General features: G+C 52.4%; 1 protein-coding gene across 5 annotated transcripts in view; it reads left to right on the top strand.

The window, feature by feature from the left end:
* GRIK4 (glutamate ionotropic receptor kainate type subunit 4) overlaps positions 1-26,024 on the top strand; it is a 431,577-nt gene that overhangs the window by 253,838 nt on the left and 151,715 nt on the right. For 3 of the 5 annotated variants that reach the window (XM_086678845.1, XM_086678847.1, XM_086678844.1), the window contains exons 4-6: positions 419-583; positions 12,405-12,502; positions 17,136-17,301. In XM_086678845.1, the coding sequence (XP_086534971.1) occupies positions 419-583; positions 12,405-12,502; positions 17,136-17,301 (429 nt within the window). The remainder of the gene's footprint in view (positions 1-418; positions 584-12,404; positions 12,503-17,135; positions 17,302-26,024) is intronic. The other 2 variants (XM_086678846.1, XM_086678848.1) reach the window with 1 other exon arrangement.

Below are 26,024 nucleotides of genomic sequence, written 5' to 3'. Positions count from 1 at the left end.
CCTGGCTTCCCTTAACCCTCTCATCTCAGGGCGAGTTTCGCAGAGGCCCAGAATGCCATTTTCACAGGACAGCCACTGTCTCCCTTTGCACACGCTGGCCGGTGTGCACATGTACGTCCAAGCGTATCGCCACGCCTGGGTCTCAGGACCTCGTACACATTGGCCCCCGGGGCCCTGCTATGACATGATGGGGTTCCTGAGGTAGAGATGCACATTAGAATTCATGGCTGCACCTGGCTACGAACCACGACCCTTAGCATGTAGAGAGCTGGCTTTGGGAATAGTTCCGAGGACGGCAGGGTGGAGGGGGACGCGGGGAGCTGCCTGGAAGAGGAAGGTGGCAGTGGGGGGAGACTGGAGAAAGAGGAGGGTGACGGGAGAGGGTACCAACTGTCTCCGTGTGGTTGCCTGCCCACAGCTGCTATCTTGGATGACCCCATGGAGTGCAGCAGAGGGGAGCGGCTCTCCATCACCCTGGCCAAGAACCGCATCAACCGCGCTCCTGAGAGGCTGGGCAAGGCCAAGGTCGAAGTGGACATCTTTGAGCTTCTCAGAGACAGCGAGTACGAGACTGCAGAAACCAGTACGTAGAATGGGCAGGGCCTCCCTCTGCTTTCCTTGCTGGCAGAGGAGGGGCTGATAGTGTGAGCTGTACCCAACACCAGGCCTGCGATCAGCCGTTCCCAAGAGAGGGAGAGAAACACGCACCAGGAGGCCCCACAGGGCTTAGTCTGGATGAGGTCCCCAGGTTTCATTGCCAGTTATGTGTGGAGTAGAATTAAGACAGGATACTCATTAATGCATTCACCCACCCGTTCATTCCTTCATCTGTTGATTCATCCAACTCCTGGACGTATCGTACGCAAACCGCTGAATGAAACCTTGTGTGTGATTAAGAGAGGTATGGCCAGCCCAGGGCCAGCTTAATCCGGGCACATCTGATCACCCGTCTTGCAATTTTGTGGTGCGGACAGCACTGTGGCACTTGGCATGGAGTTTGGCTGTTGTGTGGGTGACCTTGGACAAGTTACTTTTCCCGTTTAACTCAGTTTCTTCATCTGCAAAATGTGAGTGCTAGCCTCTACTTTGCAAATCTTGCAGGTTGGTGTGAGATTTAAATCACTTAAAATAACACACAACCCTCTGTAACAGGTCACTCGAGTCACATGCGTGGAGCCCCTACTATGCGCTAGGCACTGATTTTGACGCTACTACCCCGAGAGCTAGGTGTTATTGGCCCCACTTTATAAGAGAAACAGAGGCTCAACGTTGAGTATCTTAACGTTGAATATCTTGCCCATCCACAGAGCTAGCTGAGGGCTGAGCGGGTCCGGAAGCCTGCATTCACGTGGTCACCCTGCAAGGCCGGTGCCCGGTCTGCTATGCCCTCCCTGGAATTCTCTGGTGTGTTGCTGGTATCCCCTTGATGACTTTACAGGATGAGCTTCCCACTCGGTGCGCTGGTGCTCGTAGCTGAGCTGGAAATGAACAACCCCAGTGCAGAGGGAAGGAGAGGAGCCTCTCAGCCCAGAGAGGTGATAACGTCTCTTCCCCAAGACTTTGCCCCGTCTCCTCCCTTTGTAACACACATCAGCCTTTGGTTACACTCACTGGCAAAACCAGACTAAAATAAAAGAGCCACCTGCTCAGGTGTACATGTGACACACCTGGTCTTCTGTGTGTGGACCCAGCACTGCTCTGATCTGGACCATTCGTATTGCAAGAGAAGAGACACATCACACTGGCCCACGTGTGGTAGGTAGGATGTTGTGTGGCTCCGGAGAGGGCAGGAAGGGAGGAAGCCTAGGATCTTTGTCTCATAGCTCCTTTATGGCTCTTGTGATATCGAATCTTTGCTGTTCCCTCTCTGGCTTATTGCTTTCCCTGGCTCATTCATCATGCACCTGTTCCATAATGGCCATGCAGGCCCAATGTCTATTTATTCAGGAAAACTTTTAGTGAGCATTTACTCTATTTCAGGCATGATTCGGAATATCATGCATTGGGAACGATGCAGAAAACAAGGTAGACGCGGTCCCTGCCATCAGGGGGTTTACAGTCTCCGCTCAGCGTGCACATCAGTGGCAACTTCCCTCGGCCCCTCTTGGTTTGAATTTGCAAGGTAGAGGATCTGATGGGTCCAGCTCATCTTGCCATGGCAGATGTCACAAGTGACAGGTGTTGGCCAGATGGCCTGATAACGACCCTTGGGGAGAGTGAACACTCTTAGGGACCATACAGAACAGGACTGTTGAGTCCAGCAGGATCTATTGACACAGATTCCTACGGACAGGGGAATGAGGGAACAGGTACCGGAAATAGTCCTTCGCTCATTCATTAGTTCAGTCAATAAATATTTAGTGAGTGCCTCTTGGACTCTCTTCTCGGCAATGGGGATCCGGCAAGGAGCAGGTGGAAATCCTAGCTGTCAAAGAGATGAAATTCTGGTACAATGAAAGGAAGATTCCAATGTCTCTACACCTGCTGAATGAAATCAGAAATACCAGCAACGTCTTGTGAGATCTCCTAGTCCAGTCTGTCGTGGATCTTTGTCTAGGAGGATGGGTCCCCGACAAGGATCTAGGTTCCTAAATAGCTTTGCAGTGCGTACTTTGAAAAGCCAGCTCCTCCCTCCTTCCCTTGGGTTTCTTGGGGCAGAACAGAGAGCACAGATTGCCCATTGTGGTTGGGGGTCATTAGCAGATGTAAATTTCCTCTCCCGGTGACCCATGCAGCCTGTCTTAGTAAAGTCAATACATCTAAAATATTTAGCCAGATGAATCAGGGGAATGAAGGAAACGGATACTTTTATTCCACGTTACAGAGCTTTGGGGCGTCTTTTTCATGCCCTTCTTTTAGGCGCCAAGTATTTTATTAGCTAGTAACCCATGGTTCAGCTTTTACATCTCACTGTGTTTGAGGCATGATTAGCATTTGTTAGAAACAGGGTTTCTGGATCTTTCTACCCCAAAGGCCTTTCATCTGAAGCCAGAGCTGCTTCCCCACAATGGATTTTAAACACCACCCAGATAGTTCATAGGAATGTTCCAGCCCAGCTGTTTCCCTCCCGAAGTAAGGGAGAGAACAGGCGGTGGGTTAGCGCTCTCGGCTGATTCCAGGCAGGGACTGGACTTCAGTGGCCGTGTTGGGGGAAGGAGATAGGAGGGACATGGGGTCCCCGGATCAAGGAGGGACGATAGATCTGCAATGCCTACTTTGGGGAGTCTGTGTTATAAAGAGTGAAACGTGGATATTAGAATCAGACCGGTCAGTTTTAAATCCTGGCTCTACTGTTTATTAGCTATGTGTGCATAGGATGTACTATAGTTTCCTTGTTTTTTGTGTTGTTTTTTTAAGTTTATTTTGAGAGAGAACATGAGCAGGGGAGGGACAGAGAGAGGGAGGAGAATCCCCAGCAGGCACCACAATGATGTGGGGCTCAAACTCATAAACCAGGAAATCATCACCTGAGTAGAAATCAAGAGTCAGATGCTTAACTGCCTGAACCACCCAGTCACCTCTACAGTTTCCTCATTTGTAAAATGAGGGTGATGGTAATATCACCTCCTAGGGTCGCTCAGGGCACAGCAGAGACGGTGGAGGTGAGATGCTTAGTACTGTGCGTGTTACTGGCACTCGGTAAACGGCCCCTGTGGACTTTGTTGTTGGCTTTCTTTCCTCATCTCCTTTGAGCAGGCTTCCTTCCTGTCTTATCATCCTCTCCCTCTCTCCTGTGTTCAGAGTCCAGCCACCTGGAGGTGACAGCACCGTCTGCCTCCCAGCTCTTCTCGAGTGGCCTGTCTTAATATCAGCACGCCTCACGGGACGTCCGCCGTAACTGGACATTCCCTTTCCCTTTCCAGTTTTCCGGACTTGATGCACCTGACAGCGTGGAGCCTTTGGAAGTTGTGATGGGCCACCCAAAGCCAGCGGCTGCTCAGTGTCATGGGCTGTGTTTTCCCTAGGCTGGTGGCCCAGGGCTAATTTGCATGATTAACTGAAAACTATCTGAGTCAGTCTGGGGCCCTGAGCAATGCCCCCAGACTCACACCTGTCACCCACAGCCAGGAGCTCTGTTCCAAGGGGACGAAGGAGACGCCAGTGGTTCTTGGTGGTGGAAAGCGGAGGCCAGCTCTAAGTTTGCGGTAGCAATCCAGCAATGTACCATGGTGTCCACTTTCAGTAGCAGTAGGTGGGTTTCAGGAAGTTCTGGATAGATCACACTTTAATGAATTATGTTCGGGGCGGGACTATCCGTCGAGGAGAACAATGACTCTTGCAAGAATCTAAGATCCCAAAGTGTCAAGAAACCGAAGATGCTGACGTCCAGGGTTCCACTTCCTCATCTGATGGCTGAAAACCAAGCTGGGAGATGGGAAGGACCAGACGGGGCATTAATTAACAACAACCCCGGACACTGGAAAGTTACAAGTGCAAAATCACCTCCTCTTGTCTCTGGTTCGCTTAGATTTTCAGATAGTGGGTTTATTTAAAGTAAGGGTCGCCCGTAAGGCTTCCTCAAGCCCACGTGGGGTTCCCTTCACCCTACCCTGTCACCGTCATTGCCTCGGGCTTCTTGATGTTTGGCTTCCCGACTCCCTCCGTGCAGCCCGCAGATCTGAAATGAGAGGGATGGACGAGACCTGCTAGGTCATCTCTTTCCCGCCTGGCCCTTTCTCTCCCTGCTTCTGTATCTTATCTGCACCTCAGCCTTTCTCGTGCAGGGAGGTTCCCACAGGCCTTGCCCGGCTCTGTTCCACAGATCAGCGTGTCTCCCGCGGCTGCCGTATCCGAGCTTAACTGAGCGCCCGCCCCCTTATCACCCAGACGCCCGGAGGCACTGTCCCTGCTGCTGCCAGAGCCAGTTTGAAGTTTAATTTACTGCAGAGCCAGAAGCAGGGGCCTCCCTGTCAACCCCTCGCCTCTGCCTTGGCTTGTCTCTGTGAGGCCAAGCGTGCTATCAGCTGTCCACACTGTTTCCCCTGGAGACCCAGAGGCGCACTGGTTATCCGGCCCCACGCGGCCCCTGTGCCTGTGGAGAGGAGCACGGCGTGGGGTGCTCGGGCCGCAGGGTTTTGCTCTTCCTCCATGAGCTCCCGAGCTCCTCACAGGCTCCAGCGGCATGACCTCGGGTGATGCAAAGCTGCCTCCAGTAAGTGAGGGCAAGCGTTTCTCCCATCAGTTCAGTAGACCAAATCCAAGTCCGCGTCAGGGGAGAAAGTGAGAAGCCAAGAGAAAGTCCTATGAACGGCGATGAGTCACTCAACAAACATCCCTCGCTGCTCCCTCTCTGAGCTCCCCACATCCCATGTAGGTAACGTGGACTCAGAAACACATTGAAATCATCTGGTCCAACCTCCTCATGGTTGGGGGGCAGGTGGGGAGACGGAGGCTCACAGTCTTTCCCAGGAGGCAGTTAAAACCCAAAAATGTCTGACACGTGACATAAAGTTCAGTAGCTGTGCCGCGTGGCTCAGACGTGGGCAGAGGGCGGGTGGAAATACGTAACGTTAGCTGCAGCTGGTGGTCAGATCGTGCCTCTGGGCTGGACTTTGGAATGTTTGGTGGGCAAAGAGAAGAGAAGGCACCCATGCGGACTGCGTGGTGGCATGGGCCAGCGCTGGAGGCAGGAAGCCACACTGGCTGGGGGCACAGTGACAGTTGGGCGTGGCTAAAGCAGAGAGTTTCTGTGGGGCAGTGGTGAGGGCCGGGGTTGGAGAGCGGTGTAGACTCGGGGTCAGGTTCTGAAGTCGGACGGGCCAGGATCCTAATCCTGGGCTCTGCCAGCACCTTGGGCTTAGCTCCTGTGCCTCAGATTCCTCGCCTATAAAATGAGGATAGGGGCGCCTGGGTGGCGCAGTCGGTTAAGCGGCCGACTTCAGCCAGGTCACGATCTCGCAGTCCGTGAGTTCGAGCCCCGCGTCGGGCTCTGGGCTGATGGCTCAGAGCCTGGAGCCTGTTTCCGATTCTGTGTCTCCCTCTCTCTCTGCCCCTCCCCCGTTCATGCTCTGTCTCTCTCTGTCCCAAAAAGAAAAATAAAAAAAAAAGAAAGAAAAAAAAATGAGGATAATAAAAGATCTTACTTTAAGAGGGGTTTTGTGTGTGTGTGTGTGTGTGTGTGTGTGTGTGTGTGTGTGTGTGTGTTAAATGAGGCGATGGGCTGACAAGACTGAGAGCAGTGCCCAATATAGGGTGAACTCTCGATAAATTTTACAAAGCAGCAGCAGCAATAGGAGAAGTAGGAGTAGGAGTAGAAGGAGAATTCGTGTACCCACTTCTCCCTCGCAGGGTGACTGTAAGAATTCAGGGCGCCGGCCCGTCTGCCAGCCCGGCGCCTGGCACATGGAATGTCCCAGTAAATGGTGGTGCTGTTCAGGACCAGGCTGAGGGCTTTCAAGAGATGCCCTGGGTGGGGGGAGCCAGCGGCACTTCTGAGTTCTCTGGCCAGGGAGAACCCTCCCCCCACAGCACAGGACGGTTCAGACGCCTGGTGCTGTCACCCTCACGTGCCCCCTTCGTCGGCTCGGGGGTCAGCAAGGCCCCCCATTCAGCCCTCGTCCGTTCTCGGAGGGTTAAGGATGGAGCACACTCCCGCAGGCTCTGGCACAGGCTGGTTCTTCCAGGGTGTTGGAGGCCGTTGTTTGCTTTGCTCCGGGACAGTCAGGCTTCGCTTTGCACTGGGTTTGCCGCGTAACCAGACCCAGAGGCCCTGTCCTCCCGCCCGACTTGGGCTTTAGCATCGCGAGGTGTTTTGATGGGAAGGGGGCTCAGAGTTCTCCCAGCCCCCGCTGGTCCACCTCACTGTCATCTCCCCGTGGCCAGGCCTGTTCACCAAAGGGCTCAGGGAGCCACTGAGTGACTCATCGAGTGCCAGGCTGTGAGTGAGGAGGACCCTGCCCCACCCAGGAAGCTGCCCCTGCCCTGGAGGGCCTTGTAATCAGCGATGCCTACATTTAACCCCTCTTATGCCGTCTGCATCACAGACAGACCCTTCCTCTCCCTGTGAAGACTCAAGAGAAGGACTCGGGGTCAAGGCCAGAACTGGCATCTTGAGGGGAAGAACCACCCCCTTCCCCCACTTACAACACCCCATCATGGTCTTTTATTCCAGCAGCTTCTCTGACCCTGGTCTTCCGACGCCTCTGCTGGCTGGGAAACTTTGTTGCCATGGCAATGTCATTCATGTCTCCATTCCCTCTCTTCCCTGCCTCCCTGGGAGGCAGAGGTAAGGTGCACCTCCCTCCCCAGCGGTCCCTGTCACAAACTGCCCAGGGCTGTCATGCAGCTGGCCCGGGCCCATCGAGTCAGCGTTCCAGAGGTTTCAGAGCTGAGGCCCTTTATAAAGTTTCCATTTTTCTTGAGCAAGGCATCCTTCATAAGGAACGAAAGAACGATTCCCAGACCCCAGGAGGTCCCCAGGCCATGGGGATTATTGGATCATTTTGGATCATTTCAATTCAGTTGAGCAAACATCTTTTGAACAGTTCCTTTTTGTCAGGACTGAACTAATGTGACCCAAGCCCTCAAGGGATTCCCAGTCTATTGTGGGAGATGGACAATGGATGGTCGGAACGTCACAGGTCCACAGACCTCTAAGGCTGGATGTTTTTAGAATCTAGAACTTTCCAGCTACGGGAAAAGTCATGAGGTACACGCACCATGCATCAAGTAACCTCTCTAGCGGGGCTTCGGGCAGAACCCCAGACTCAAATAAATGCATAATTACGTTCAAATATTCGCATACTATAAATAACCTCACATCTGTCTGTTTCGATCAGATTTTGCCACCAAATGAGCTTGATGAAAACCATCCAGTTTCAGAGCCTTTCGGATTTTTGGAATTGGGAATAAGGGATTGTAGCCTTCTAAAAGAATTTATTTTTAGGAGAAGCTTCTCTCTATTGAGGCCCAACATAATGAACCAGCTTGGGGCAGAAGCTGGCCAGGAATTCAGAGAACAGGGAAGGATCTGTCTCCGCAGCTCCAGGGCAGGACTGACTCAGAGCCACAGTGTGATGTGATAGAAGGAGGGGGAAGTGTGTTCTTGCCTGGGGGCAAGGTCTGAGCTGGGCACTGGAGGATCAGTAGGAGTTTGCCAAGCCGAAGGGCAAGAGAGGGCCTAGACCACGGTCACCTGGGGGTGCGAATAGTGCTAATGGACTCCTCAGAGAAGTGTTTTTAAATGAATAAGATAGAAAGGATGACCAAGGAAACCAGTTATATGGCAATGAGTTAAAATATTTGTATAACGATACATTAGCAAGTGTGCTTCTTCATTAAGGTATTAAATGGCCAAACCTAGCAACAGGTGCAACTGCTGACCTGATTTTGAAATAATGATATAAATGTTATCTTGAGATTATCTGAAGCACTGCAACGTGGTAGGAAAAGATTTGGGGTGTCCGTTGGTGACAAAGTCACACGTACTGTTAAGATACTGTGGTTATCGCCTATGTTCACAATTGGAGGAGATGCCAAGTTTTACTTAGGAGAGAAATTAATGATGTCGCTTTCCCCCCCCAAAGTGTTCACAGACCACTGACTTCTACCCCCCAGATCTGAGGCAGCAGGTTAAGAATCCCAGGTCCGGTCAGGGCGAAGTACTTGGGACCAGGCTCGAGTAGGAAAATTGGGAGTATGTTCCTGGTGGGCTGGTGTGGAATAGTCCGTTGTGCGATGGGAGGAAGGGCTGGGAAGGTAGTGTCCTTTTTTTTTTTTTTTTTTTTTAATGTTTATTTCTGAGAGACAGAGTGTAAGCAGGAGCAGGGGCAGAGAGAGAGGGAGACACAGAATCCAAAGCAGGCTCCAGGCTCTGAGCTGTCAGCACAGAGCCTGATGTGGGGCTCGAACTCACAACCTGAGATCGTGACCTGAGCTGAAGTCGGACGCTTAACCGCCTGAGCCACCCAGGCGCCCCAGGAAAGGTAGTATCTTGAGGAAATCACACACATTTGAATTTTACTTCCTCCTTGGAAGAAACTTTTTTTTTTTTATGCCTTCTGTATTTTATAATGATGTGTTATAAAATGAGTAGATGCTCATTATAGAAAGTAAGAGAAAAGAAGAGGGGGAAGAAAATCATGCAACGTCGAACTGGCCAAAGCGATCCCCATTAACGTCCCAGTTAGTCACCGTGGGACGGTGGGAGGCTGCAGGGTGCCAAGGTGAGGGTGCCGACCTGGGGTCAGGGACTGAGGGTGTGAATCCCGACTCTGCCCTTTAATTTTTCTGTCCCACTCTCTCATCTGTAAAATGAAGTTGACAGTCATAGTTCCTATCTCATCGGGTCGTTATGAGACTTAAATACGTCCGTTCATATAAAGTGCATAATTAGCTCTCAGTAAATGCGGGCTTTTATAACATCTTCTTACAGGTGTTCCTGAGCGCCTGTTTTTTTGTATTTGCTTGGTTGTAGCCTTCATGTAGATATATGTATAATTTCATATCCTGCTTCTCTCTCTTAATATTATTTCATAAATATTTTTAATACTGTCATAAACTGTTCCTAAGCATTTTAAATACCTAAATAATACTCCATGTGGGTATATGACCGACATTTAAGGTAAGTGTTCCCTTATGACTGGACCTGTAGCTTATTTCCAGTTTTCCATGCAAAGTGTTGAGCAGGCATCAGGGTGGTTCAGCAACTATTTATTGCGCACATAACTATGAAGCACAGGCCCTGTGTTAAGTATGGAGGATACAGAGGTAAATAAGACAGGCTTTCCTCTCTGCCATGGACATGATGGGTACGTGATACCAGAGCGAAGTCCCCGTGGCAATGTCTGGCAGGTGGTTGGAACTTGACCTTTAACCCAGGACATAGGTCAGAGTACAGGATCATCTGGGCAGGGAGGAGAGTAGAGGTCAAGGCAAGGGTGAGATTGCCTGGGGAGAGGGAGGCACAGATCAAACCTGGATTTAGCAGGTGGAGAAAGGAAGAGGAATCAGCAAAGGAAGTGAAGAAGACTGACCAGAATCAGGGTTGGACGGTTATGAAATTCAAAAGAACACAGCAGTCAGCAGCATCAGGTGCTGCAGAGAGAGAATGGGATGGGAAAACTGCTAAGAGGTCACTGGTGACCTCGGGAAGCAGATTCAGTAGAAAGAGATGGGATGGGGGTCTGGACCGGAGGGGTGGGTAGGGAGGGGTGGGGTGGCTGCAGGGAGCTGGGGGGGGCTTCGAGATAGCAAAACGGGCACCGGACAGGATGGGGTCAACACACTTGAATTCCAGTGCTGGCTCTGACCTTTGTTAGGTGCCTGACTCCTCTAAGGAAGAGTCACTGAACATCCCTCGGGTGGTGTTTCCTTATCGGTAAAATCAGGAACTAAGACCCACTAAGGTTCAGGAGTCTGATGGCCGACGAACTTAGAGCGTCTAGTGGCCAGTAAGAGTTAAGCTGGCTGAGATCACATGGCCTAACTTACATGCCAACTGCTTCAACTTGGAAGAGCAGTCTTCAGAGATGAAGCCGGCTTGTGGCTACTTTGTCACTGGGAATGTTTTAGACACAGTACAGATGAGCTCCGCTCGGGTACCCACGGCCCGCAGCCTCTTGGCCAGCTGAGATCCCCGGTGTGGTGGGATCCCTGCGTGAGCCTCAGTGGGCTGGGAGGACAGCCTGTGGTTTGTGTGTGAAACGGCAACACTGGGATTTGGGCTCTGGTGCTCCCCCCGTGAGAGCCCATGAGGGCCATCACGTGGCTGTGTGGACCAATGTTTAGGACCCTACCCTAGGAGAAAGAACATCTAGGTTGCAGGTGTGGCTTTGCAGCCGCCTCCTCAGTAAGGAACCTTGGACTGATCCCTTAACCTCAGTTTACTGGCCTTGGAAATGGCTCAGCCTGACTCTTGACGTGAGTAGGAAGAAAATGTGTCCAGAGTCAAGTTCCGAGTTTTGCAGTGAAGAATGCCTTGCAGTGTGTCCGGGAACCTCGGTGCATATTCCAGCGGGCGACTCTTGGGTTCTGATACCACGGTCAAGTTCTCTCTGTCACCTCCTTTTTCTCCCATCCTTTGGTGCTCAGTCTGTAGCATTTTAAAATCTGAGATTCTCTCCTCCTCCTCTGATTGCGTAGTCATCCATCCCTCCACTCATTCGTTCAATGACTGTGAGCTGGGCACCTAGAAAACCTTGTGCTGGACACTGAGGAGGTGAGAAGTGGGGTCTTAGAGACAAGTATGGCTCAGCTGCTGCCCTTATGGGGTTTGAAATCTAGTGAGAGCAGAAAGACATCTAAGCAACAAGCTGAATTCGGCACATTTACAAGCGTCTCAGTACAGAGGGACACAGCAGGGGCCTCAGGGGCCCTGGGGGAGATGGGGAAGATTAATTCCACATAAAGGAGCCGGGGAAGGCGTAAGAAGGAGGGCATTTGAGGTGCTCTTTGACAGGGTGAGTGTCCAGAGTAGAGGAAGGAAGGGCTCCTTCTCCGTGGGGAAGCCCAAGATCACAAAGTGCCCAACACACTCAGGGAAGCAGGTGCACCAAGCTGGGGTCTAGGTGAGCAAGAGTGACAGAGGATGCCATCGAGACATGAGATTCCTCCTTGCCTCTCTCTCTCTCTCTCCCTCTTGTTTTCTCTTTCTGCTTATCTCCCTCCTGCTCCCTTGGCTTTAGCTGAGTCTGATTTCTTCTCTCTGCGTCCTCTCTACCACCCTTTGTCCCACTGCTTGTCTGCCTTTCTTCCTCCCCTTCCTCTTTAAATTTTTTTTTTAACGTTTATTTATTTTTGAGACAGAGAGAGACAGAGCATGAACGGGGGAGGGTCACAGAGAGAGGGAGACACAGAATCCGAAACAGGCTCCAGGCTCTGAGCAGTCAGCACAGAGCCCGACGCGGGGCTCGAACCCACGGACCGTGAGATCACGACCTGAGCCGAAGTCGGACGCTTCACCGACCGAGCCACCCAGGCGCCCCTCCCCTTCCTCTTTAGATTTGAGGGGCTAACAGACTGCACGGCAGGTGACCGTTCTGTGAGCTGGGCCCTCAGCCCCCGAGGCAGCCATGCTGAGGCTCCCAGCACCCTCGCTGCAGGTCTGGCAGGATGGAATCCGCAGGTTTCCGCCGTTAGCCCCCGTCCTTCAGTGACAGCCAAGACAATTTACACACCCTGTTGGCTGTGGCCGTATGTTGTCATAACCTGGGTCATTTCCTCATTTAATACCTTCCATAAACTCCAATAAAGCTGTCCCGGAGCCCCATAGTCCAGAAGAGGAGAGGCACTGAGTTTGGAAAGGTGGGAGGAGGCTGGGGGGAGAGTGGCGGAAGGTGAGGGTCCTGCAGGTGAAGGTTGGGCGTGAGCCTGAACCCCAGGCAGGGGAGCCGGCCCCCATCCCGCCTGATGAGTGCCTTGTTTCCTTTCCTGCTGCCCACGCTCCGTCCTGTTGCTGGCCGCAGTGTGTCAGATCCTCCCCAAGGGGGTGGTCGCCGTCCTGGGACCCTCCTCCAGTCCGGCCTCCAGCTCTATCATCAGCAACATCTGTGGGGAGAAGGAGGTGAGTGCTGAGCCAGCCTGGGGACTGTCTCCGGGCTGGCAACCTGTGCCCTGGGCCCAAAGATGTCATGGATTCTCAAGGTCTGGAGGAGCCCATTGGGGCCTGGTTGGTGTTACCAACAACAACATCAAAACAGTGAGAAGAAGTGGTCCTTTGTTGGGTACTCACTTTTCTCCAGGCTGTTTGGGTGGAGGGGACACGGAGGGGAGATTTCACAACAGGACTTTTAAACTGAGCTGCTCTGGGTCTTTGCGTCCCGGGGTGGGGTGTTGCGGGGGCGGGGGGGGGGGGCCTTGGAGGTGATGGGTGGAGGGAGAGGCTGTGGACACCAAGAAGACAGAAGTCTGAGCTCCCCAGGAATTGCTTCATGATTCTCTGTTCAGATACGGCGATTCTGGCAAAGAATGCCTTTGCGGGGGAGGCACTGCTACATTTTATTGCTAAAATAAAGTTTGAAACTCTTGCTGTCTAAGTTCTCTAGGAAAAGGTTGTCTTTGGTTTTCTTCCCCATTCACCAATTCCAGTGTTTACTTCTTCAATCAGTGAATTCTTCCTCAGGTGTCACCTCGAACTTGAGCTTCCGTCGTTTCAGTGTTGAGATCATTTCCACTGCTTCCAGTTCCATGGGGGATAAAGACAGTTGGGGATGAGTTTCTGAGTAATAGCCTGCTCTCTGTTCCATCAACTGTCTCCCTCCTTTTCCCCTGGAGAAAACGAACTCGAAACTTTGTTGTTTCGCTTATTGCTGGAACCCTTCCTCGTTTCTCCAGGAATCCGTCAGTCTTCCCTTTCACATACATCCCTGGGAGACCGTGGCAAAGTACCCCCTCAGCCCTTCTCTGCCCTGAAGAGCCTTCTAGCCAGGGTCCTTCGAGAACAGACAGAGCTTGGTGACGGGAGGTGCAAGGTCAGGAGCCGGGGAGAGGGCAGGGCAGAGGGACAGGGGAAGGAAGGATCAGTCTTGCACCTTTTCTGGGGCCTGGAGGCTCAGCCTTCCAGGAGCAGTAGCTTTGGGAGGATCTGATTCTAGAAATAGGAGAAAACCCACCACGGGACAGATACTGCCTCAGCAAGCCGCCCCTGCTGCCTATCCTCTATCCTCTGGAGCCTAACCCCCTGCCCCTGGTCCCCTGGAGCCTACCACCACCCCCCTATAGTCCCCTGGAGTCTACCCCCTTAATGTCACCCACTTTTCTCACGGTCGGAAGAAGGCCTGGCAAATCCCTGAGTCTTTGCCCAGATATCTATCTTGCCTCTTCATGAACCCACTCTCAGAATTGTTACCTGCACTTTATTTTTTTATTAATTTTTTAAATTTAGTTTTGAGAGAGAGCATGTACAAGCAGGGGAGGTGCAGAGAGAGTGGGACAGAGGATCCAAAGCGGGCTCCACACTGACAGCTGAGGGCCCGATGTGGGGCTCCAACTCGCAAGATCCACGATCATGACCTGAGCCGAAGTTGGACGCTTAACCGACTGAGCCACCCAGGCGCCCCGTTACCTGCACTTTAAAGTGCTTTGCCGTCCTAACTCTAGTCCTGTGACTGGTCTTGTCCCCCCCACCCCTGCCTCCCCAGCCCTGGGCCACTGCCCTATAGGCTAAGCCCTCTGAGCCTTCTTGCCACAGGCCAGGTCTCTGCGGAGAGCTCCCCATCCCTACCCCCTCAGATGTCCTGAAAGATGACTCTTGACTCATCCTAGGCCAAAAAAGGTGCTTCTGTCTTCACTGCATTCCCCCGCCACCCCTCTACTCAGCCCCCCCCCCCCCCCCCCCCACATCTGACAGGCCTTGGCCCCAGGAAGTTAGAGCTGATGTTTAATTTAAATCTTTCTTGCCGTGCTCCAAGTAACAGCTCAGGTCTCTGGCAGGCTGTTATTCCATCAGTCCCTGTGATCTTCACCAAGTGAGGTTGCCAAGACTTCAGCTCCCCGTTTCCTCTTCTCTCCTCTCACCCCCCTCCCCATCGCTCTGCCTCACTGTCCCTTACAGTCACCCCCCAACCCCCACTCCAAAATGGCCTCCTCGTGGAGTTCAGTGGATTTTTTTTTTTCCCTCCGCTAACACATATCCCTTAACCCTGTTTGGCATTTCAGGCCAGAGGCAGAGACCCTGATTTATAACCGTGTTCCCCACCCTGCCACCCTGGCCCCCGTGCCACTGACCAGCCAGACAGGTTGTGCTGCCCAGGGAACAGCCAGCCGGTTACCCCTCCTTTGTCTGGTCGTGTCCCTTCCAGAGCATCCTTTCCTTTCCATTCAGATTATGCATTTCTTTTCATATTTTATGAGGCTGAACTGCCTCACACTGATTCCCCTCCGCTCCAGGGAAAAGAAATGGAGTTCTCACCGAGGAGTTCATTCCTTTAAATGCTGCTACCCTCTCTGTAGCCCTGTGGCTGGTCGCTTTCTGCCTCACCTCTCCTTCCCCCCCCCACACCTCCACAATGACTTGCTGGGATGCATTTGCAATTGCAAATCAATTACGGATTGATCTTTGTCCTAGAGAGAGAATCAGCTGGATTGGCCTGGGCCATCCCTGCCTGGGCCCGTCAGAGCAGCTGGCTGGCTTTCCAGCCGCCTGCAAGATGGCCGGGCTGTGCGGGAGACTTCCCACCGACTCCACTTCCTGGGGAGGCCCCTCCAGCCTCACCCCCGCACAGAAGAGTTTCAAGAGCTTTTTCAGGAACCCCTAGATTTGGGGAGAAAAGAGGAAGGGAAGCAAGTAGGCATTACTGGAACACTTACTACATGTTAGGTACTGGGCCATTGTGTCCTTCATACACAGGCTCTCATTTCATCCTCCCCAAAATCCTAGAGGCACATATCATTCTCTCCATCCTAAGGGAGCATAGAAAGGTTACGTAGTTTGCCCCGAATCACACAGCAGAACCTGGCTGCAAACCCAAGTCTATAACCTGGAAAACCCATTTGTCCTTCACTTCCTTGAATATCCAGAGTATTTTTCCTCATCCATCGCTAGGGTCTGTGGATTCAAGGGTGTCTCTAAGGTTCCACTCCGTTGGGGGTGAGTTAGCTGGAACCGTGTAGGCTGGGTGGCCACACAGGAAGCGGCTAGCCAGCCTGGCCACCCTGCCCCTGCCTGGCCTTGGCCTCCATCTTGCTCCTTTGTGAACGGTTTCTCCTTTTAAGGTGCATTTGTTCTTTTTAGGCAGATTGTATGGGATGCAAAATACAAGCTGGGAAGAAGGACCCCTTGTGACACCCCTTAGATCCACCTCACTCTTCTGAGTCTTGTCTCCTAACTCGCCAGGGTTTCTCCAGGTGTGCATTTTTCAGGCTCTGCTAGAAAATATTGGGTGCCCTCTCTGTGGTTCAAGGGCTAATCCTAGCTGAATTCAGGAGTTTCCTTATTTCTGCTAAATCTTCGCTCTCCCCTGCCCCCAGTTGCAGAGGAGCTCTGGTCTCTGGCTGACTTCTCCCAGAATCTTAAAAGGACAAGGTAGCAGACCCCTATAAACACCATCTCAACATTATCCCAGACTTCGGACTGGCCCAGGCAAAGAAAACGTCTGCAGTCATTTCTGAATAACCCACTCTAGGAGCCGGTGAACTCACCACCAGGAAGTCCTTTCTGCTGTCTACACCCAGTCCCGCTTGCTTTAACATCATTCCAAACCATGCTGGCTGTACCTTGGCCCTCCCATAGTGCACGGGTCCTAAGGAAAGACAGGGGTTGAGGTTTCCTGGGTCCATCTCTGATAGACGCAAGTAGCCTTCAGCTCTCCTGGCTCTGGCTACCAGGGATGAGGGTGACAAAACCAAATCAAGGTGGATGGCAGCTTATTACGCTTTAACTTTCCTATTACCCACCCAATAGCCTAAGCTGCCAATGAAGCAGCATCACAGCCTGTTAATATCTCTTCCCGGGAGAAGAGAGGCAGCAGGCAGGGGCAGTGCCTGCCGGAAAGATCAGTAATAGACGCGGAGAGAAGCTGACGTGGTCCTAATGAAGCCAGAGCAGGTTTTTATTTACCTGGCTCTGTTCAGAGGCTCTCTGGATGGCTCCTTAGCCTGCGGCAGGCGCTCCCTACTCTGTGTGTATGTCTGTGGAGGCACCCGGTCCAGGCTGTCACATAGGAAGTTTGTTGGGAGCTGGTTTATACACTTGTCGGCCAGGCTGGTCTGATGGGGCTCCTTGCTTAGTCCCCAGGGCAGTGTTTTTCTCTTTCTGTCGTCTCTGCTCTGATTTATTAACTACAAATAAAATATCATAAGGATTACGCCTCCACGAGCCTTTTGTCTGGCTGCCTTGCAGTGGGCAGTTGTTCTGAGAATAAAGACCTATTGTTTTGGCCTCTCAGGGCCACAGACCCCAGCTCCAAGGCCCACAGTATGTTTATACGGGTCTCCGGGGGAAGGGGTTCTCATCCTGGGTGGTCCTGTTTTAAGCACTGTCAAGTGCAACATCAAGGATGTCATCTTGTCTTCTTCCTCTGGTGAGGGTCCCGAATCCCGCAAGCTGCACCTCCACCGACGTGTGTCAAAGGTCTTCCGTAGACCTTCTTCTTACACGGAATGAATCCACCGTCCACAGCCTCGCCTCACTCAGGCTTGCTGGCTTTTTCACTCATCCTGGATCCTCCCTGCTGCCTATCTTTTGCTCCTCCTCCCAGGTCCCCCATTTCAAAGTGGCCCCAGAGGAATTTATCAAGTTCCAGTCCCAGAGATTCACAACCCTGAACCTCCACCCCAGCAACACCGACATCAGCGTGGCTGTAGCTGGGATCCTGAACTTCTTCAACTGCACCACCGCCTGCCTCATCTGTGCCAAAGCAGAATGTAAGTTTCCCCAGCCCGGCTTCACCCCACACAGTCCTGGCTTGTGGATTTCAGCCTGATCGATTTGCCCCTGGCTGGGAGTAAGCCAGGTTGGGGAGGGCTCCCTCAGATGGCGGGGATGATTCCCATGCGTCCTTGGCTGTTTGTCTATATAGTGGCGGGGAGGGAGAGAGAGAGAGAGAAATCCAGGAACACCCTTTGCCAGGCATGGGCGGAACAGAGAGAACTGGGTTACAGGGAGACTGGCCAACCTCCAAGCCTTTTTGCATCCACAGACTCAATTCCCACATTTTCGGCCTCATTGTTAAGGAGCTACAAAAAAGAGAGAGAGAGGGAAAATATAAAATTGGATGCATTTTGTACTTGATGGGTTGAAAAGCTTCTTCCCCTGGAGAGCGGGTTTTGCTGATGGAACGAGGTCCAAGGGCAATTCCTGATAAAGCATTTTTTTGCAAATGCAGGTTTTAGAAATACGGTGTCTCTGTCAGACGATTTGTAACATAAATTTAGTGTTTATGAGATTTAGCTAATTTAAGCCAGACTTTGCAGCAAATCTGTGCATCTGTGTGCTCCCAGTGACAGCTGTGTACCCACATGTGGTCAGGCAGGTGCTGGCCACTACCTGCCCCTAGGGCCCAGTGCCCGCCGAGCCCCAGGCATCTGTGTCCTGTGCACCTCGCCTATGTAGGCCTCACCCTGCAGGGCTGGGTGGGCTCTGTTGGCAAAGGTTTGTCACCTCCCATCCTTTTTTTTTTTTTTTTATGGGTTCCCCGGACTGCTCTGCATGCTTAAGTCTTTTCTCTACCCCGAATCGCTATAGCATCTGTAAACAAAGGTCCTTTCCCTGTCAAGGGTCAAAAACACCTTCTTTACCAGGCACTTGCACCCCACGGCCTCCCCGTGATGTGTATTCATTCCCTTATTTGCATAAACACAGATGTATGATTTACTGGGTGCTACCCAAGAAACAAAGTAACAGTCCCAACCCTGTGTGCGTTCTATATAGTTTCTTTAATTATTACAAGGACCCAGTGGGCTTGGAGGTCTTGGAATTCCCCCACGTGGAAGGTAAATAAAACTCAAAATCCAGTTCCTCAGTCTCATTGGCCACCTGTGGACAATGCAGCCACAGAACATGCCTGGCATCCCAGAGAGCTCTATCAGACAGCACTGCTTTAGATGATAAGTGTTTTGTGGCCAAAATAAAAAATGAAAAGGAGAAACGTTTGGATAAACACTTCATTCTGTTTCCCCCTCATGGAGATTCACAGCACACATTAGCATGGATGCTCTGAGTTGTGCTGTGGCCAAAGCAACCACTTACCTCTTCCCTTCCAAATAGTTTTGACCATGAGTCCCAAAAGGCTGCTGATAGAAAAGCCCACCGGATGCTAGTAGTTGATAGAAGGGAGTTGGGCAACGTCGCATTCCACCAGCTGGCCCTCCTCGTACGGCATCCTCGAATCGCTGAATGGTGTCGCAAACTCAAGGATTCTCCCCTAGAAATGTTTGCCAGAAACCCGCTCGGGCAGGACCGAACTGGTGCCCTCCATGCATATGGCAGGAATGTTAAGACACAAAGGACAGGCCGTAAATCTCTCCTGGCAGAGATCCTCCTGCAGCCCTTCCCTAGTGCCAAGTCCAATGTCTCACCAGCCTGATGGGAAGTTCTTTCTTATGTCTAGCCTCAGTCCTTCTTGTGCGTAGGGTGAGCCCTGCTCTCTCCGCTTCAGCTCTTCCTGGGAAGGAAGTTACTCCTCTGTCAGTTAAGCACCTACTGTGCACTGAGCACTGTGCTAGAGTCTGTTGCCTCCTAGACCAGGGCTCTTTCCCTTAGAATCACAATATTCCTTGACATTCATACGAGTCCTTGCAGATGGCAAAGCACTTTCAATTACGATTTTGCCATTCCATTTCCCTCCTCCCCGGTCGTTCCAGAGCCAAGAAAACAGAGTCTTGAAGCTGCTCGGGGACCTGCTTGAGGTCGCACAGCTGGTGCGAGACTCTAACTCAGGTCCTCTGACTCTGGGCCGGGATGTCCTCCTCCACGGCCCCTCCCGCCCTCCTGGTCTGCACAAACAGACTCAGAGCCCCAGCTCAGGGTGGGCACGTTGTCCTTTGAGGGGCAGAGCTCTCTCTGGAGCAGCGTGTCCCCTCGCTCCCTTGAGCAGGGTGCAGGATGGCTGTGCCCAGACCCCGTCCTGAAAAGGATGAGCCTGCCCAAGTCCCAGAGAGGCCGGGCCACAGCCCAGGAGGGACTCATCGACCACACAGCGCTGCCTCTGCTTGAAGAACTCATCCATTGAGGCTTGCTGAGTGACTCCGGTCCCACCCACCAGGGCCCAGGGAAGGGCGGGCAGCGCAGGAGAAGTTCAAGGGCAAGGAGGATTAAAATCTAATCAAAGGGTGAAGAAATCAGGGACTGAAGGGAAATGTAGCTCAGAGCTTCGGAGGAGAAACTCTGCTATCCTTCCTTATTAATGCAGGGCCAGGAGACACTGCCATTTGAATTAGGAACAGGCATCTAATTCTTCCAGCCATCAGAATTAGGCATAACAGAGATCATTCCATGGGGAATCATACCACTTACTCTCCTTCTCTCCAAAAGTAGATTTTTAATAAGCGGGTTTTGGACCAAGTAGAGTTGTATTGTGTTTTACATTATTTTTTTTTTTTTTCTTGAATCGGGGGAGAAAAATCAGAACACCCACAAGTGCTTAGTTGTAATGAGGCTGGGGGAGAGGCAAGGGGCCTAGGCATGCCATATTGGTCATCACCATTGAGCGTAGGGGACGTGGCTGTTTGGGGGCTTCCAAGGAGAGTTGGGGTTCCCACCATGGCCCCTGAGGCCCCGTTGGTGAGATCCCCCAGCCTTGACACACAGTAAGCTTTTGAGACGCTCAGGATGGACCCAGAGCCTTAGACTCCCTTTGGTCACAAGCGTTACGTATCTTCCTGGTACCTTTGTGTGAAGTTCAAATCACATGTATATTTCTTTTTTTTTTTAATTTTTTTTTTCAACATTTATTTATTTTTTTTTGGGACAGAGAGAGACAGAGCATGAACGGGTGAGGGGCAGAGAGAGAGGGAGACACAGAATCGGAAACAGGCTCCAGGCTCCGAGCCATCAGCCCAGAGCCCGACGCGGGGCTCGAACTCACGGACCGTGAGACCGTGACCTGGCTGAAGTCGGACGCTTAACCGACTGCGCCACCCAGGCGCCCCAAATCACATGTATATTTCTTACGTTCGCCTTGGCGTTCTTTCTAAGTACTTAGGCTCTCTGTGGCCATGTCCTGTGCCGCTATGCCTTCTGCCACCTGTTTACTTCCTGTGTGACCTCGGGAAGGTGACTTAGGAACTCCCTAGCCTCCTGTTGTCTTGTCTATAAAGTGGGGACAACGATACCTCCCTGGAAGGATGGCCGAGGGCATTCAATAGGATGACACACACCGAGCATGACACGGCAGCCGCACTTGGGAAACAAGAGGCACACGCCAGTTTTTCTTCGCTTCCTTCTTGGAGCCCGTTTTTTTTTTTTTTTTTTTCTAATGTTTGTTTTTGAGAGAGAGACTGAGTGCGTGCACGGGAGGGGCAGAGAGCGAGGGAGACAAAGAATCTGAAGCAGGCTCCAGGCTCCGAGCTGTCAGCACAGAGCCCGATGCGGGGCTTGAACCCGCGAGCTGTGAGGTCGTGACCGGAGCCGAAGTGGGACGCTTAACCGACTGAGCTGCCCGGGTGCCCCCGTTGGAGCCCTTGTGAACAACGCCGAGTCAGGACCTGGAGCACAGCGACCAGAGTTCAGCTCTGTCCTCCTACTGTCCCTGTGCTTGCGAAACTCAGTCCAGGTGGTGGGAGAGGAGCAGACTCCGACCCCAGGGAGGAGGCACAGCTGGAGAGAAGTGCAGAATGTGCGGTAAAAGAGAACCGTCTTTGGAGTCAAACCAAGCTGCTCCGCCACTCAGGAGCTGTGTGATATCACGCACATCACTGGACCTCTCTGAGCCTTAGTTCCCTCCTGTGTAAAGTGGGAATAATACTGCTTTTCAGGGCATTCGGGTGGAAGGTATGGGGGCCCAGAACATAATAAACACTTACTCACTGTTACTTTATCCTCTAATTGAGGTCATGGCAGCAAGGGGTGGAGGAGACCCAGGGCCCCTTGTGAAAATACTGGGGCACTAGTGGACCTCTCCATGCCAGCCCCAGGAGGCACTCACTGTGGGAGGCCTTATCCTCATAGTGAGAAAAAATTAACCATTTGTTGAGCACTCACTATGTGCCCAAAACCCTGCTAAGGCTTTTTAAATTATCCCATTTAAACCTCACAATAATGGAGGCGCCTGGGTGGCTCAGTGAGTTAAACATTCAACTTCGGCTCGGGTCATGATCTCACGGTTCGTGGGTTTGAGCCCCGCCAGGCGGTGTGCTGACAGCTCAGAGCCTGGAGCCTGCTTTGGATTCTGTGTCTCCCTCTCTCTCTGCCCCTCCCCTGCTCACACACTCTCTCTCAAAAATAAATAAACATTAAAAATAAATAAACAAACTTCGTGATAACCATAGAAGATGAACTCCATAAACATTCCTATTAGATGCATGAGGAAAAGAGACATTAAGTGTTTTAACACACATAGTTCTTATTACCTCTTCCCACTGCTTCTCCAGATACTGTGGAAAAGGCAGAAGAGAGAGACCTTTTCTTTCCTCCTTCCAGGAGACAGCAGGAGCGCAGAGGCCAGGCTCTTCCCACACGCACCCTTACCATCAGAGAAGATGGCCCACAGGGCCAGGCAAGGCAGAGGACAGCCCTCCTGTGAGCAGGAAGCCTCACCTTGTCCCCCAGGCCCTGTCTCTCTCCTCCTCTGGCTCCTGTAGCCTGGTCTCCCCTGCCTGGCCTCAGGGCCAAGCCCAGCTGTGGGATGAGACAAAAACCAAGAAGCAGGTGCAATGCACCATTCAGGCCCTTGAACTTGTTCTGTGCCTTTTCCCTACTGGCGACACCGTAGACTCTCATTCCCATCTCTCCATCAGGATCTGCTGCCGAGGAAAGGTCTGAAAACTGAAAATGACACACCCTGAGGCCTGTGCGGCCCGCACGGGGAGAAGGGAAATGGAGCCTTTCCAGGTTCAGGGCAGTGAGTGCAATGGTGAACCATGTTATCTCCCTAAATCCTTGCTACAGACCTCTGAGGTCACTATTACATCAGCTGCCTCCCACAAGATGTCAAAGTGCTGTCTGTTCTGGGAGTATTAGCATTTTTCTAGAACCAAAGCCCGTAGCCAAGGGAATCAGCCTGTGGAGAGAGAGGGATGCCAGTCGAAATGGGTGTTTATTCTTTTTTTTTTTTTTTTTTTGATACAAGGGTCCTCTGTGCCCCTGTAGACCCATCACTTAGGTATTTGTGTCCTTGTCCTACGGCCCTGTCCAACCCCGGCTGTGCCTTTCACAGCTCTTCTCTCCTCCTCCCGCCCTGCCTGGCCCCCTGCCTTCCGGTTGCAGAAGCCAGCCTCCCTCCTCCTTCCCAGAACAGCCGGCCTGCTGAGGCTCTCATCGATCCATCCCGTTGCATCTTGAGCGAGACTAATGGGTTCCCCAGGTCCCTCTCAGCCCTGGACTTGGCAGGCAGACCTGCTGCTGGGCCAAGGGCCCCGCAGGAGAAGAGGGCTGGGGTAGAGGTGGAGCGAAGCTGGGAAGAGAACAGCTCTTAACCCCTCTGGTGGCAGCAGCAGCCTTCGGCGAATCCCTTAGTGCCATTAAACAGATCGAGGGGAAGAGAATGACGATTGGAAAATGCCACACTGCGCTGAAAAACTCCTAATGTTCCTAATGTAACTAAACCACACTTTCCCTTCTGCAAATTCCTTCCACTGCCCAGAATTAAAAAAAAAAAAAAAAAAAGGATCCCTTTCTGATTCATAGAACTGAAGAATCCCTAGGCTGGAAAAACATCAGTGTTCTTCTAGAGCAACTTACCATTCCCTGGGTTAATTCACTCTCTGACAGTCATCAAGAGGGGCTTTAGGCTTTCCTTGATTACCTCCAGTGATGGGGAACTCACTACCTTATGATGCAGCCCACTGCATCTTTAGACAGCTCAGACAGAGGTTCTTCCTTAGGTTAAGCTAAGTCTATCTCCCTGTGACCTCCACCCACCCTGTTCTAGGGTGTCGTCCTTCAGGCTGCCAAGAACAAGTCTGTCTCTTCTTGAGCCAGGCACCCCCTTCCTTCAGCTGCTCCTCAAGTGGCATGGTGTCTGTTCCCCACTTGGCACCGCTGCTCCCCTGCTCTATTGAGACGTAGGGTCTCTCTCTGCCCCCCCCGCCTCCGCCACAGTCTCCCAGGGAGTCTCAGGACTTCCTTGGGAGTCTCTAGTTCAGCCCACAGCCAGCACTGTGCCCCCTGCCTCACACTGGGTGTGTGCAGAAGAGTTTGAAGTGGGATTCCTACCCAACACCATGAAATACTGAGTGCTTATGCATATACTATAATGTATATCCATATATGCGTGCATATACGCTACCAAGTATGTTACATGGTTTCTAACCGAGAGCCGTATTTTGCGGATTGGATAATAAATCTGGGAAGAGGAGGAGATGGGATGAAAGGACAGTTAGGATGTGAATGGGTGGGGGAGGGGTCGAATGGAAACCAGATTTGTGAAGCATCTTCTAGGGGACGGACACTGCTCTGCTTTACTTGACATCCTCTTACTAACCCTGTAAGGTAGTTGTTATCCTTACTTTACAGGTAAGGACACTGAGGTGCTGGGGAGGGGTGGGGGCGGAGGGAGCCACCAGAACTAACCAATCCCAGCAGCACCGGAGCCGGAACTCACCTGCCACCCTGTTCCCTGTCTGCTGCTTCCAGCCTGGGAAAGGGGTGACGGATCAGAGATCCTGGGTGGGATGCAGAGCCCTCCGAGCACTCGCTGCCCTTCTCCCCTCCCTGTCCCCACCCTGCTTCTCACTCAGCATGTACACAGTATGCTGGAGGAGATGGGGCGGGGGGGGGGGGTGCTGCTTCCTTGTTGAAAGGGCAGCAAAGCACCCCAGGGACAGTCGGGTGAGGCACGCTGGGCATTAATTGAAGCAGGGTCCCCAGTTTATCTCATGTCTAGGAGGTCTTCTCTGGAAGCTCAGGGCACCTGCCAGTTTTAAAGGGATGAACTGCCCCTATGCTGCCCTGGCCAAGCGTCTCCATGCTGTGCCTAATCCCCGTGGCATCCTCCAAGCTTCCCCGTCTCGTCCCGCTGAACTGCGCCGCCACTCCGAGGAATCCCAGGGGATTTGGCCTCTTTCCCAGCCAGACTCTAGAGACCCTCCCTGCTACATCCCAGGACCGGTGGCCTTGCCCTCTGCCTCCACTCCCTTACTCACCCCTCCAGCTGCCCTCTCCCCCATAGCATGCCCAGACAGATATTTTCTTGAGCCAAAGAGATGGCCAGCATTCCAGGAGCACCAGCTGTGGCCTCTCCTGCCCCCCTTGTATAGGGTCTTTGGGGTCAGGTGCTCCGACCTTTGTGCAGGTGGGGTTTTGGTTTTCACGACCTCTGAGGAAGGCGTGGTGAATATTCTCTCCATTTTACACACACAACTAAAAGAGGCTGCCCCGTGGAAACCCAGATGATTTAGCCCATCAAACAAAATATGGGTATGGTGGGAACCTTGTTATAGACTTAGTTGCAAGTCCCTGCGCTCTAAGCTCCCGGAGGGCAGGGTTTGTATGATACCTCTTCTCTGCAGACGTCCTATGGGCCCACTGCCTGGCTTCTTGGGACGCACAGATGTTGGTTGAACAGGCTTGGACTTTAGTCCCTTTTTATTCTGCCTCAGTGAGCCACACCTGCCTTTGAGCTGTTGTGGGGATGAGTAAATGCGGAAGGAACAGTGAAACCACACATTCCAGCATCTCAGTGAGTTCTCCCCTGTTACACCCATTTTGCAGATGAGGAACGGAGCCTCAGAGAGGTTAGACGACTTCTCAAGATCACACAGCTGGTGAGGGTCAAGCCCCTCCTGATGGGGGGGGTGGTGAGGGGCTGCAGGGGGCACAGACAGCAGTGGGAGTGGAGGTTCACAAGTCTCCTTCGAGACCCTGTGGGGGAAGGAAGCAGAGGCCCACTGGTTCCGGAGCCTCTTTTTTTTTTTTTTTAATTTTTTTTTTAACGTTTATTTCTTTTTGAGACAGAGAGAGACAGAGCATGAATGGGGGAGGGGCAGAGAGAGAGGGAGACACAGAATCGGAAGCAGGCTCCAGGCTCTGAGCCATCAGCCCAGAGCCCGACGCGGGGCTCAAACTCGCGGACCGGGAGATGGTGACCTGAGCTGAAGTCGGACGCTTAACCGACTGAGCCACCCAGGCGCCCCATGGAGCCTCTTTTGAATGACCGCCCCTCCCAGAGTTTTCCCTTCCTGCTGCAGCTGCCAGCTTGCCGGACCGCCTTGTTGGGACCCATGGTGGGAGGATGGGGGTTGGCACTACCTTCCCAGAGCCCCTGGCTTCATCGCCGGGCCCTCGGGCTCCACCCTGCCACCTCATCCTTGTCAGATAACATGCCCGGTGTGGGGCTTTCATCCCCGAGTCCAGAGATGTAAGACACACGCCCCCGAGCCCCTCCTAGGTTCTGTGTGTGCTGCTGCTTATGCATGTGTCCTGAGAGGCACCCGGTCTCATGGGAAGAGGGCTGGCTGGAGATGACAAAGTGGGGACTCTGGTCCCAGCT

This window comes from Puma concolor, chromosome D1, assembly GCF_028749965.1.
Source record: "Puma concolor isolate L17-30 chromosome D1, mPumCon1.1.hap2, whole genome shotgun sequence".
Classification (NCBI taxonomy): domain Eukaryota; kingdom Metazoa; phylum Chordata; class Mammalia; order Carnivora; family Felidae; genus Puma; species Puma concolor.
The sequence above is the reverse complement of the archived record's forward strand: the minus strand, read 5'-3'. Positions and strand labels throughout refer to the sequence as shown.